This window comes from Stegodyphus dumicola, chromosome 8 (genome assembly GCF_044657685.1).
Source record: "Stegodyphus dumicola isolate Sdum_Otavi_A_Nest chromosome 8, ASM4465768v1".
In the NCBI taxonomy this organism is placed as follows: Eukaryota; Metazoa; Arthropoda; class Arachnida; order Araneae; family Eresidae; genus Stegodyphus; species Stegodyphus dumicola.
The window spans coordinates 89,683,138-89,698,126 of NC_140775.1; the positions used below are offsets into that span (position 1 = coordinate 89,683,138).

Genomic DNA, 14,989 nt, shown 5'->3' on the forward strand with positions numbered 1-14,989 from the left:
TTTTAACTTCGCGGCAACGCGATGATGCTTTTTACTAGGCAGATATGATTAAATGAGTTTAAATTTGATTTTATGTAGGAAAAAATTAAAAAAAAAGCGACTTGAAGCTGATGACCATTTCTCTTTAGTGAATTTTGGTGATCAACGTTTCCCTAATCAAGGATATCTCTACACCTGAAATACTTGAATAATGAATGTGAATACAGAAGATTCGAATCTTGTAAGCGATCATTTTTAGATTTTGATAGGTTTACTCATAATTCGCCGCCTTTGCTTCGGAAGAGAGAGAACCTGCGACTCGAATTGAAAAACAATAATACAGATCAAAACAGGACAGAGATGAACAAGGTCAATGCAGAAATAAAACGAATCTATGTGCTACTCAAGAGGAGAAAGTGGATAGATACATGTGAGGGACTTGATGCTAGATCATCTGACACGAAACTGTGGAAATTTGATAAAAAATATTAGCAGTGAACAACCTCAGATTAAGAGATATAATACTATTTTAGATACGGATGGCAACATCCCTATAGACGATAAAGCTGCGGCTGATCTTCTCGAGGCACATTACCAGAAGATAAGTAATCTGACGTTTACAGAGGTTGATAAGAAAGTGGCAATAAGGTCTAGAGATCTTGCACATGGATGTCGTAGTACTGTCTCGGGCAATCCCCTTTTCTTTAAATCATTCTCCATGCATGAATTGGAGATGGCACTCGAGGATCTTGACCAAAACTCCTGACCTGATGTCATCCATGGACAAATGATTGGGCATCTTGGCGTTCATGCAAGAAAGAAATTTCTGAATATAGTGAATCAATCTTGGAGTCTTGGACGCCTTCCTAAAGAGTGGAAAAGAGCCACAATCATACTTCTTGCGAGACCTGGCCAAACCGATGGATCTCCTGGGAGCTTCAGACCCATTGCCCTAACCAGCATTGCATGTAAAGTCATGAAAAAAAAAATGATTATGGGCGGTTGTTCTTCACCTGGATACCCATGACCTCCTACCAAAAGAACAATACGGTTTCAGAAGAGGTCATAGCACCACTGATCAATTGGTTTATCTCAGCCAGAAGATTAGAGATGCCCAAAACAAGCGACCTACCAATCATAGTATGGCTGCTTTTTTAGATTTATCAAAGACATTTGACCGTGTCTGGAAACATAAACTAATTATTAAACTCTACGAAGACTTTGGCATCAGGGGTAAAGCCTTGACCTGGATCGCAGATTTCTTGAGAAATAGACTGATAAAAGTAAAACTTAATTCTACTATGTCAAACACCTTTAAATTGAGCCAAGGCGTCTCCCAGGGTTCTGTGTTGAGCCCAATTCTTTTCTGTCTGTATTTGGCTGAAATTGAGAAGATTATATCAAGGAGATGTGAGGTTGGGCTATTTGCGGATGATATCGCCCTTTGGAGCTCTGGCCCAAATGTGAGTTCAACTGAGACCAATATAAATCTTATCCTTGAAGAAGTGTGGAAATTCTGGAAAGACCACAAATTGAGTTTTAATCCAACTAAATCTATTGTTAGTTTTTTTACCGCCAATAGGAAGTTTTATAATTATCATCCAAAAGGTTTTGTGAATAACTTGCCTCTTACGTATGACAAACATCCCAAATATTTGGGCTTCGTTCTCGATCCAGAGATCACTAGTAACAAACCTGTGATGCTCTGGTTTTTAGGGGCAGAAAACGACTAAACATTTTAAAGTATATCTCGGGACGTGATTAGGAGCCAATGCTTGCACTTTGAGAACTACGTATTCAGCTATCATACGACCTATTTTGGAATACGGTTTCTCCGTTTACTCTTGTGCCTCTTCTACCAACCTCCAGAAATTGCAGAGTCCAACTTAGTGCTTCTCGTATTATAACTGGCCTACGCAACAGTTGCCCGAATAAAACTGCGTTCTATGAAACAGACCTTCAACCCCTTAGCCTAAGAAGAAATGCTGGCCTTGCAAAATATTATAATAAACTTTTCAGTTATGCCTCCCAAAATAGAACTGCAGAATTCCTGCAGCACTGGAGTAATAACCAAAGGCTTCAGAAAAATAGCCCACTTAGTCAAATTAAGTATGCTGGTATAATTAACCGTAATGTTGAGCAGCATTCCTTGAAACAATGCTTAGATCCGTCTGAGAGACTCCCTGGACTCCAGTTTCATACAGTTTTTTGTCTCGAGTTTCCAAGAAAAATGGTATTCCGGCTCTGTTACGACAATCTGCCTTAGAAACTATACACGCAATTTCCGCTGAAGCTACCCTTACTTATACTGATGGGAGTAAAAGCGAGGACTCTCCTTCCGGTAGTGGAGTTGTCATTAAAGGCACAAATGGAAATATTGTTAAAATAAAGAAATTCTGACTTCAGTTCGATTTTTAAGAGTGAGCTTATAGCGAGAGTGAGCGTTTAGTCCCTCGAAGAGGGACTAAACGCTGTTTCGTCCTTTACAGATCTTAAGGCTGTATGGTTTTTGTCTGATAGTCGTAGCGCCATCCAATATCTTTCAAACTGGCGAAGAGTTGGTGATAGGACCGGAATTGCAATTCTTAGCAAGCTTAAGCAACTCTCGTCACTCTGTGAAGTGCGCTTTCAGTGGATTCCTTCCCATGTTGACATATGGGGGAATGAAATAGCAGACATTCTGGCGAAGGAGGGTTCTGAAGAACCATTACCAGTTACCAATTAATTGACATATCTTGAACTGTATGTCATTAGAAGATATGCAGACAGGCAAATTTGGCTCGTTCCCCCGAATCAACCCTGGTATCAAGCTGATTGCCCTGGAAGATCTCTTGCTATTGATTGCGATAGTTGTGTTCAGACAACACTTTCCCGATTCTTCAGTGGACACCTGAAAGGACTTACTTTTGAGAGAGGTCTCAAGATGCGCCCAATTTATTCTAAATGTCAAAATGCACCGGCATCACCGGCGCATATCCTTGAGCGCCTGGAGTTGTCTCTTGAGAACCTTTACGAGTCTCCTAAGCTTGTTTTCGATTTTCTGAAGGTGAATGGACTCGTGAACCTCGTCTAGTATATTCCTAGACATGGAGATTTAGTAACAACAAGAAGATTTTGATACCAAATTTAAAATGTTGGATATTATTGTTATCTCTTCTTTGGAAGATACCCAAGGAATGTAGTGCATCAAAAAATATTTGCTTGCTTAAAACTGACAGGTAACTTATTTAAGTTAATGTTAAGTATTTTTTAAGCAATCAAAAACTTGCTATAGATGGTTATTAGATTCTGCAGGAACATTGTTTCTTCATTTATTGTTTACAGATGATTTATGAAAATGGGACTGCATGCTTTGAAAATAATATGCACTATACTGATCGCTGCTTATGTGACATATTGTTTTACCTGATGCATAAAGTATTATGCTTATTTGAAATCATCTAGGTTTTGTACTGTAATTGATAATGCATATTTAGTCTACACAATGGTTTATGTATTCCTGGGATGAACACATCGTCAGTACAACTCAGTTGACTGAAATGGAACTGGAGAGGCTATTACTAAACTGAATTCACGTAGTATATACCTCCATCATAATGCTATACGATGCTTCGACATTACGCCAGAATTTTTAATGTTATAATAGATCCATTTTCTTTAATGAATGACAAGGAGCTCAAAATAAAATTAGCGTATTACATGAAAGCATGAAAGTAAAGTGTACCCGTTTCTGCAGTTTTCAATCCATTTATTTTATTTAAATCCGATCGTGTGTGTGTGTGTGTGTGATTATGGCAAAGCCTCGAGGGCTATCTGCCTAAGGGAAGGGATGCCTTCGTGGAGGACTTTCTAAGGGAAACTGGCTCCTATACACGTTACACATGGGCAAAACCACGAAAACGCCCATGCAGCCAGCCCGTTCGTGGGATCCGAACTACCAGTGTTCAGCGACTTTACCGCTCGGCCGCTGAATCCGATCGAAACGTCTAAGATGCACTTGGCGAAATATTGAATGTTCATCTATATATTTTCACATGTGGATGGTATTAAAAACATAATATAGGATTTCATACTAAAGGTCTTGGAAACTTATAAATTAAGAAACAACTAGAACTAGTTGTAGTAGAAAAACTCTTCATATTAAGAACAGAATGGCACAGAGCTTCAAGTAGCAAAATTACTGTATCTGCGTATTATCTTGGAAAATCTTGCTTTCAGTTTGTGAGTTCGTTCCACTGTATGCATTCGTTGAGTAAGTATATTACCCCCCCCCGAAAAAAAGCATATTCATGGAATACAGGAAATTTTCCTTGCAGATAACGATCAACGAGCTATTTACCTTTATTACGACTACTTTTGTAGAGCTAATGAATTTTCTGTTAATCTGCACTTGATAATTTTTAGTATGATTTTTTAAACGGTTTAAAGTAGTTTAGTTTCTATCAAATTGGCTGAGGAGACACAAGGGATTGTCTTTAATTCTTGGACACCAATTTATATGCTCCAGTAAAAAAAAAAAAAAAAAAAAAAAAAAAAAAAAAAAAGTAGCAAACGTGAATGTTACATTAATGTCTTTTTTTTTCTACTTCGATTAATAAAGAAATTTTTATTTCTCTCTTTATCTATAAAATTACCTTTTTGCTCAAATATGTTATAAATGAGAAAATTTAATGTGCTATTGATTCTATGATGTAACATAAAAAATGACGTTAAAAAAAGAATTACGAGCTTCTAACAAAATCTTTTGCTTAAAAACGAAATGGGGATAGAAGCGTGTATATTCTTAAATTATTATGTATACCGAAACAAGCCAGAGAGAAGGGGATCATAGTTTTTATTATTTACCTTTGTCTATCATCATAGAATGCACCATGACTTTTAGGTCTTCGTTGCTCAAATTTTATAAATATAAAAATTTAAAAATGTAAAATTTTCACTTTAAAATAGTTCTCTGAAATATTTTTTGTCAAAATGAGTCATCATTTCCTTCAACATGAGAATACCTCCAATTTGAAGCTTACTCAAACCGTAAAACCATGACCTTAACCATAACTGTCTGACCGATTCCATAAAATGCGAAATACCTAGAACAGTTTTTTGGGAAGGTTGTTTAGCAGGAATGGCAGGAGCGAAGAAACGTGCGAGTTCATTCTCCTCGTCCTCCCTCTTCAAAAAAGATATCCGAGACCCTCCACGCAACTTTTCAAGGACAACATTGAGCGCTTTGGGTACGTTAGGATGACGACCTCAGAACTTATGCCACTGACTTTCTGTTGCTTCATACCTCCAATGGCCCGAAGCTAAATACGAGACAACAAAATACTTTCATCATGCCAGATATGGCGATTGGGGGAAGGAGTTACTACGAGACTTGCATAAACTTTCCCTAATTACCTAATATTTGAATAAAAGTATACGTTCGAAGATTGTGATTTAAAAGGCAGCGAGATATTTCATTTATGGCATTGAATTTCATTCATTGTGTTCATTCAGCTTATTTTAAAATGTGGAGCAGCTAAATGTCATTCTTTAATTTTTAATCGCTGTATAAATAAAAGGATATTTAAGAATTTTTCAAGATTTGAAATTTTCAAAGATATTTAAAAGGTTACAGCCCTCGAGCTATGTTTAGAGCTAATTTTAAATTAAGCTGTTTCCAGAAATGAAACTAGTTTCGATGAATCGATTGGCAAGCATCACGTAATTAAATGGAATTTCAGTTATTCAATTTAAACTATCGTTTAATCTTTCAACTTTTACTGGTGTGGATTGCTTTTAGTTACTCAGATGAATTGTTCAATGACCAGTAGCAAAATATTAATTATTATTATTAATATTATTATTATTGTGTTTTATGCAAAAATAAATGTACCATAACTTTACGAAGAATTATTTTTAGAACATTTGAAAAATGAAGATTACATTATCTTTTTTTTTTTTTCGTTTAGGTATAGACATTTTACTGTTCCTTTATAGAACAGGAGAAATGATATTGTGACATTTCGTTTAACATGTGATTATTATTTGTTATATAAATAATTCTTTCTTTTTCGTTTCATTTTAATCGCATAATTGATTTTTATTTATATTTGCAGTTGTTACATTTAACGTGATTAAAGGATTTAATTATTATTTGATGATTATAAGGTAAGATAATAATTAATTAATAAATAAATAAAAGAGTATTATAGAAATATAAGAATCAAATCAAATTAGATTTATATGTTATGTACAAGAAATTATTATGAAAGTTTTCTATCATTTTATGTAAAAATTCTTAAAAGGAAAGTCGAATTTAACGCAAATCAAGTTATATGTAATAAAATGAACTAATTATTATCAAAATATAAAAGCCTTTTTTATAGGAATATGGCACTTTCTGTTGGTAAAGTGTAAAAAATATGGAATTGAATTTAGGAAACTATTTCGATAGTTTTTATATTTCAAAACAAATTAATCATTTTTTTTTATTATTATTTTATCTTTAAGCTTTAACATTTCGAAGCCTCTGAAACAACTTTCTATTTTTATGAAATGCTTACGACCGAACATCATAGGCTATATTTGGAAGGAGGCAGTACAACTGATTTAATAGACTTCATAAAAGGAAATAAAAATGAAAGAACTGCTTTTAAAGTTCAGCATGAAATTTTAGCAATAGAAACAAATAGAAATTACTGAAGTTTTACTTCATTGTTTTTCACATACATTTGATATAAACATTCCCACTAACGTCGCTTCACTAATGATGCGTTTATTTTCTTACAACAAAGAAGTTCAATACATGTTCTATTCTGAAACCTTTTTCTCTTTTCTTTTGTCTCACAAAAATACGCGACAGAAAATTATAAACTTGTTAAATTTCTATTTTTTCTGTTTTTAGTTAACAGAGGATAATTTTATTCTATTAACTGACTCGATTTTTTTTTAATTGTAAGGCGAAAATATAATAAGAACAATCTTATTATGCTTAAAATATGCGAGAACAAATAAGGGTTTCTTATTATAAGACAAATTTGAGTTTTATGATTGACAGAATTTTACATTTTAAAACTAAAGATATTGGTTTACTTCATCTTTCATGTGTTAAGTTGGAATCTAAAACACAGAGTTAGAAATTGTTTTTAATTTTGGAACTTATATATATATATATGTGTGTGTGTGTGTGTGAACACATTTATCATTATTTTTTCAAGCTTCAATTCTGGTAATGAATTAAGAAAAACTTTTTTTTCTGTATTTACTTTATTTTATTTAAAAATTTAATTATTAAAGGAAATTCATCAAAGGTTGGGGGTCTGAAGTGCAATCTGATATTTGAATGCTTGCTGATTACTGTTTAATGATGACTAAATAAGCACGTGAAAGTCGATTTTTTTCAACTATCCTTCTGCCTTAGCTGAATTGTTGAATTTTTTATTTTGTTGCCCCCCCCCCCGAAAAAAAAAAGTTCTGCATGATATAGTGAATCTGAGTTAAATACTTCTTCGATATACATTTATCTACTTATTTGATTTAGCAATATAAATGAAACATGAAAATTCTCTTGTGACTATTAATAATAGTAAAAAAAATCGTCTTTCTAAAATGCTGTCATAATCATTGTTTACGCAGCCCAAAAATAAAGCGAGGAAGTGAAGCTTTCTTAAAAGGAAAGTAAAATTTTTAAAAATAAAGGATTGTGTGTTTTTTTTAACATTATTTTGTTAACTTTCTGATTAACAGGAAAAGAACTATTCATTGCTTTCTTAGAAATCTCAACTCTTCCGATTTCGGAAAGAGATTCCGGATTTTCAACCTTACTACTCCTTGCCCCATTTATAACGTGTTTCTCGCGGTATTCTGTTATTTTTAAATTTCGTTATTTGTTTTAATATTTCGTTATTTGTGCCCCCAAACTTGATTCCTGGTGTCTAAAATCGGTTTATTTTTCTCTACATTGATTATCCATGAAATGATATTATCGCTATGCATGTGAGAGCAATTGTGTGTCCAGTTCTCCAGCGAAGCCGATGCTACTCAGAGTATAAACCAAGATCGTTGCGTTTCTGTCGTCACTAAACGATTGTTTCTGGTGCTTCAAGAAATAGCTTAAGAATTTGTAAAATTATGTCTTACTTAAGTTTGTGAGAAAAGTAAAGTTCAAAAATACTTTCAAAATTTCGTTTGATAGAAAAGCCGATGTTTTTAAATATGCTCATTTCGTTGAAAAAAATTTTGTTCTGATAATTTTGTTCTGATAATTTTTTTTTTTTTTTTAGAGAAATATTTTTGTATTCCCGATTTCTGAAAAAATATTTCGATTTTTGTGTTAATAGGCTGGTATCTCTGCTTTCGAAATGCTCATCCTCAAACCATATTACGTCTTCCCAAGATGCATTGTTTCTAATTTTTAATGCTTTCTCAATATCTAAGTAATTCGACGGGGTTTCGATTTCCTGTCATTGTTCTTGAAGAATTTATATATTTATTTGGTAAAATAGGAGTCATTAAAAAAAATTAAAACTTACTAGTTTCGCTGAGATGCAAAGTTGCAGCAACCACCAAGCCAGTGACAACGAATATCTTAATCATGTTAACCTGAAAACAAAAATACAACCAATTTCAATTTAAAAATAAATTTTTGATTCTAACACTATATTCGAACATTTGTTACTATAATGTGTAATTTAAGAATTGACATTATCGTAATTTTTTTGTATTTTCTTAAACATATGATAATTAAAAGTTAGCCCCATGCACACGTATACTTTTAATATTAATTTCATTATTACTCGAATTGTCTTTGCTTTTGCCAATAATAACAATTTCATGACATATTTAAAGCATTGCAACATTTATAGCTTTTAACTTGATTAATGAAAATTTAATTTTTTAAAACATTAATGTAATTTCTCAATTATGTTCCTTTTCTTTGAGTAACTAGATGTAATAAATTAGTTATTAGCTAAGGAATAACTTAGCTAAATGTCTCTCTTTTGAAATACAATTTCATGACATATTTAAAGCATTGCAACATTTATAGCTTTTAACTTGATTAATGAAAATTTAATTTTTTAAAACATTAATGTAATTTCTCAATTATGTTCCTTTTCTTTGAGTAACTAGATGTAATAAATTAGTTATTAGCTAAGGAATAACTTAGCTAAATGTCTCTCTTTTGAAATATATTGATTAAATGACTATAAATAAATGAAGAGAAGAGCTCGTGTCAGAATAGATGGTACGATTGTGGTACGATAGCAATGAAAATAGGATAGATGGTACTTATTCGTGCGGGAGAGTTAAATCTATTGAGTTAGGATATCACTCGTTATGGCATAGCAACCTTACTGAGCTAATCAAAATCTTTTGGAGGAATGATCCAAAGTTGCGTTAGCGGGGGTCAAATACTAGTAACTCGTAGTTGTTTTCGTCAGCTTTTTCAAGCGACTACTCAATGCGTTATGACGATTTAGTTGTATGGTGTTAAATAATACTAGTGTAAATAGATACAATTACAAAGCTTCCTGAGCTTTGATCGGTAAATGAGTTTGTGTGAACTTAAATGAGATCATAAAATATATAGTATATATAAAGTATAAAATCAATATAGAATCTAAATTTTATTCTTTTAAAGAAATCTAACTGCTGCACACTCGCTGGTTAAGCATTTGTTGGGAATCATGGCGGAAAACATCAGTCATTAAGAGGTCACATCAATGACAATGTTGTCCAAAATGAGTGACCGATGTTGCAACCGCTAAACAACAAGCGTGATAGCACCTCCCGTTTCGGACTAGCAGCCAGCCGTACGTCGTACCATCCAAAGTGACTATACCAGGGGTTCTCAACCTTTTTGTCCCTATGAGCACATTCGAGAGTATCTGTTGGACGGAAGAAGTTGATAATACATGCGAAAAAAAAAAAAAAAAAAAATCGGTCGCATTTTGCTTTGTGCTGGTATCTGTGTTGAACGTAATTCCTATTTCATTAACAAAAGAGAAAACTTTCGCACTGAATTTTATTGAAAACTAAAACATTTTTACTGTGATCGTACAGCTGCGGGCACACGTTAAACGATCGGCTGGCGCCATGGTGCCCGTGGACATAGTGTTGGGAACCCCTGGACTATACTATTAGAGATACATAGTCGTATATATATATATGTATGTATAACTAACTAACTAGCTATGTGGAAATTTTCCTGTTTTGGATGTTAAGCAAAGAAGTTCGTTTAAGGTCAGCAACGTGCATTTTACTGAAAATTTCAAGTATTATTTTTAGTCGTTGTATTGTAGTATGTTATATTATTATTTGTAACGGCTAGTTTTTTTTAGTTGCTATATTTTCTAATTAATCAAGAAATAGAAAAATCGAACTACCTGTGTAAGTGACATATTTCATAGTGAAATAACATTTGGTAATAACATTTTGGCACCTACACAGTATGTGTTGTAAAGTACATTTCCTCTGTTGAAGCAGATGACGTAACTGCATAAGAAGGTTATTCAAGAGTCCTACAAAAGACTTTGTGTTATGCTTTGGGCAGGAAAGCGCATATACGATGTCAAATCCTTTTAAATATGCGAACTTGTCATACTGAACATGTCATATTTCAGCTGAACATGTCATACTGAAAGAGTTAGCTTCTATATATCGTAATAACTAGAGTAATTAACATTTAGCATGTGTGCAACAAATTTTGTTTTTCTTTGATATATGAACCGCCAGTACTTTAAATGATGGAAAACCTTGAATGCCATTTACTCGAGTGCTAGAAATTTATTGCTTATACGAAAGACCCAGCGTTTGAATTTCACATAAAACCTCTTGTAACAAATACCGACTGTGATCTATATTCCATTGTTTCGAAAGCTTCTAGCGTGCTTTCAGAAATTTACGTTTCATAGCTTTTGATGATCATTTATGCAATGCAGATATAAAATTATGTGACCTTGATAAAGAAAGTTAATTAGTAACGCATTGTAAATGCATAAAATTTATCCTTTAGGGTTTGAAGAAAAGAGAACATAGCTGTAGCTATACTTTGAACTATGGGAAGATTGAGTAGAAAATTTATTTTGCTAATGGAAATGCAAAATTTCTGTATTATCTAAAAGGTTTTGATAATTAAGCTAAAATTAAAGCCAGATGTTACATTTATTGACCATGAGAGAAATGCTTATGATTTTTTACAATTGTAAATCCCATTTTGGAACGTTTGTTTAATAATCATCATCTATTAAAGACGAAAACTATTTTAATAAATTTTGTAAGGTATTTCCCCCGCCTTTCTAGCGTGCCTTCGTGGTGTAGTGGTCAGCAAAATGAGCCGGTATTTCAGAGGTCCGTGGTTCGATTCCCGGCGAAGGCGTTGCTAATTTTTCATCTCTTCTGCTTCCAAAAATCACTAATGTCTCTATAGTGGCGCCCGAACTAAAAGGGTTGGGGATGATGACTCTCCACACCCAGGATTTGGCGATTGGGTCCCCTAAAATCTCCAGTCGCCCTTTAAAAGGGGGAGTATGTAAGGTATTTCTCCCGCCTTCCTAGCATGCCTTCGTGGTGTAGTGGTCAGCACACTGAGCCGGTATTTCAGAGGTCCGTGGTTCGATTCCTGGCGAAGGCGTTGCTAATTTTTCATCTCTTCTGCTTCCAATTAACCTAATGACTCTACAATTTTACTACGATGAAAAATGAATTGGTTTCTATATTGAAAATGCCCCAGTCAGTTAGACCAGCTGCATCCATGACATACACATTTTTTTCCTCATCGCCTTTTCTAATGCAAGATAGTGCATAACATTATTTTTATCTACATTAAACTAAATTATGCTTTTACTTTACCACATTGCCTGTCCCTTTTAATTAGCTACTCCATTTACAGTCATTATAATATATTTCGGCTAAATTACCTAATCTAGTATCTGTAATTACTCTGAATTCAAGTTAAATAAAGGTGGATGCATAGTTTAAAACTAGGAAAAGTTTCTGAGGTATTTTTATGATGACTATTTTATCTTTAATCATTTAATATTTAATTGACAGCTGTTTTTCGATTTTCACGGAAGGTTTAAAATAGGGTGCCTCTATAAAGATATACAGTGCGCTTACAAAGTCTAAATTGAATTATTTCTCCAAAACCTATATAGCTGCTAAATGATTATCTAGTTGTAGAAATGAATAATTTTGTTCTTGTCAATGCTATTGGTAATGATTACATATTAAAAATATTTTTTGTTTTATTAAAAGATTTCAACAGAAATTTTTTATTTTAATATCATGCAACTATTTCTTATTATGGAATCAAGGAAAGACTTAATAATGAGAAATAATAGTGTTCTCATTGCACAAGGCTACTATCTTAACAAGCAATTTATTGTCAACGCCCCTAACGCAAGTTGCTAATAATCACAGCACAACGTGTCCTGGAATAAGCAGACACACTCTAAAACTAACTTCCGGAACTCTTGCTTAAATATCACTTCATTCTAATTTAACTGAATAAACTTTCGCTAACTCATTCACATTCTGGCATGAAAAGCATGGGTGAAAAGTGAGAAATAGGAAAGTCTTTCAACTTAAAATGAACTATTAGTTAAAAATAAATAAATAAACCTCGCAACTTTAAAATTATAAAATTACCAAGTGGAAAACTGACCAAATGGAGAGCAGAATAGGAACGGCTTCTTAATGAAGACCATGACCCACTTCGTAACGTTTTATCCGTAGAAGATGAAATTGTTATGAATATTTCAAGATGGTTTATGGGAAGTTTCGCAAAATTTTTCTGTCGCACTTCTCTTGAAAGTTTACGCAAATCTAATAAAAGTACTGTTTTTTTTTTAAATGGCTAGAGGTTTGGGATTTTGATTAATTTTTATCACGAATGATGATAGTAAACTTCAGTTTCAACGCACTTCGAGGAAGGCTCCTGAGAAATGTTTCTTATTCTTTTCAATTCAATGTATAAAAACAGGCATTAAACTTAGTTGAAGATATATATTGTTCCATTTTATGATAAATCCGATGTAAATATATACCTCTTTGGAAACTTTTTCCTATTTTTTCTTCTTTCTCATGCCAAATTTTGTCACCCTGATTAAAAAAAAAAAAAAAAAAAAAAAAAAAAAAATTCCTGTGTTGTAATTCTTGAGGAAATTTTCTTGTTATCTTTGATTCTGGAAATTTCCCTTTCGAACAAAAAGCAGATAACACCATACAATCAAGGATACCATAATTAATAGAGAGGAATAAGCTGTTTCATATACTTTTCTTCACTCATTCAAATCCTTAACTGTGATTACATTTGCGTGACTATCTGCCGAAGGTTGACAGTTCTTGTTTGGTAGTAGAAATGTAAAATCTGCATTACTTTCATTCCAACCTGTGCATTCCGCTTTGATGCTCGTGCAGGAAATTGCAACATTCTAATTTTATCGCAAAAGAAATTATGCAATACGTGTTTACCTTATTATAGGACTTGCAGGCATAATTTCGCAAATTTAATTGACGGTAAAATAGGAAATACTTCTATCGTTAAAACTTAGGAACGCGTATCAGCGGTTAATGCATCAGAGAAATAAGCATTTTTGTAAAGATCCTTGGAAGTAACTTAAGGATAAAAACCGAACAATGAAAATTTGAAGCTAATGGTTAAATATTTAACATTAAAGAATGAAATGCACATTCATTATTCTGTTTATATTCATTACAAGCTGATACAGATTTTTGTATTTTTTATTGCATTACCTTTTAGGTCTGATATGGATGAGTTATTTCCAAAGAAACTGAGTGTGGGAAGGAAAATACAAATTGGATAATTTAAAAGAAACTATTCAAAGCCTGACAGCACAATATTTATTTGATAAAACCAAATGTACTTTTCGAAACATGTGGTTCAGATTTTTAAATGGAGTGGGACAGAGATAAACTCAGTCCACAACTTTGACTCTAAAGAAAGTTCATATTTTGAGGGATTATTTAAAAAAGTAGACTGAAAAAAGCACTGTAATTAAAATTTTGTTTAATAGACAAGATTTTTTTTCCTGCAAACTGCAATTAATTTTTGGTATAATTTATTGATGTGGTTCGGGGAACCCTTACATCATTTCTCTAAGAACTGCAACTTTTAAACAAGCAGATCAATAGAGCGTAACAGATATGAAAGGATTTGCTTTATGTCTAGTGTTATTCTGTTTTTTAAAGCTTGGTGCAATGTTGGATTTATGAAATGGAGGTTCATCTCACCTGAATTTTTGAGGCTGTTTCATCTTAAAAGGCACAGTTACTATTTCTTAAATTACTTAGCTCAATTTTAGGGACTCTTTGAAAGCGGGGACCCTTGCGATTACATAAATCCGCCTCCGATGAGTCAAATATGTACTTGATGTTACATTCATTTTAGAAGATTCCTGTAATAAAAGTCATAGGCGAAGGAAGCGTCTATGAAGTACAAAATGCATAACTAATTATTTTGTTTCTTTTTAAATTTTGATGAATATTCTTCTACGGCAATCCTGTACGAACCCATCTTGTCTGAAAGTGGAACAAGAAAGGCCTTACTCATCTTTTTGGGTAATTGTTTTCAAAAACATGCTGAGGCAAATATATAATAAGCAGCGAAATTACATCATATTAGGGATACAGATAACCTATGTTATAAGCCATTCTCTCAGGATTTGCGCAAAAGTTCAGGTTTTTGGTGTTCCATGCAAGAACCTAGCAATATATCAACCTACCACGAGTACTCAAATATGACAAATATGTTTGCCAAGACCGCTGTCTCTGTAAAAATGTGACTTTTCACTTTACAAATCCTTTTGAGGTGATGCTTAAACTACTTCAGTTCAAGTTAATATTGTCAGACAAAACCGATTTCAAATTTCTGCTTCGCTGTTAAGCAATGCTTAAACATGAGAAATCTTGTACAAATAAAAATTCATTTTACGCAGGATTTTCCGCACAGTTGAGTATGACATAATAAAGGGATAAATACTTCGAACATATTAAGTCATTTGGGACACTC

The 14,989-nt window shown here is 33.1% G+C and overlaps 1 protein-coding gene across 2 annotated transcripts in view; it reads right to left on the minus strand.

The window, feature by feature from the left end:
* The window catches only part of LOC118183824 (uncharacterized), a 47,731-nt gene that overhangs the window by 19,401 nt on the left and 13,341 nt on the right, over window positions 1–14,989 (minus strand). For both annotated transcript variants that reach the window (XM_035353435.2, XM_035353434.2), the window contains exon 2: window positions 8,490–8,559. In XM_035353435.2, the coding sequence (XP_035209326.1) occupies window positions 8,490–8,553 (64 nt within the window). In that variant the 5' untranslated portion in view covers window positions 8,554–8,559. The remainder of the gene's footprint in view (window positions 1–8,489; window positions 8,560–14,989) is intronic.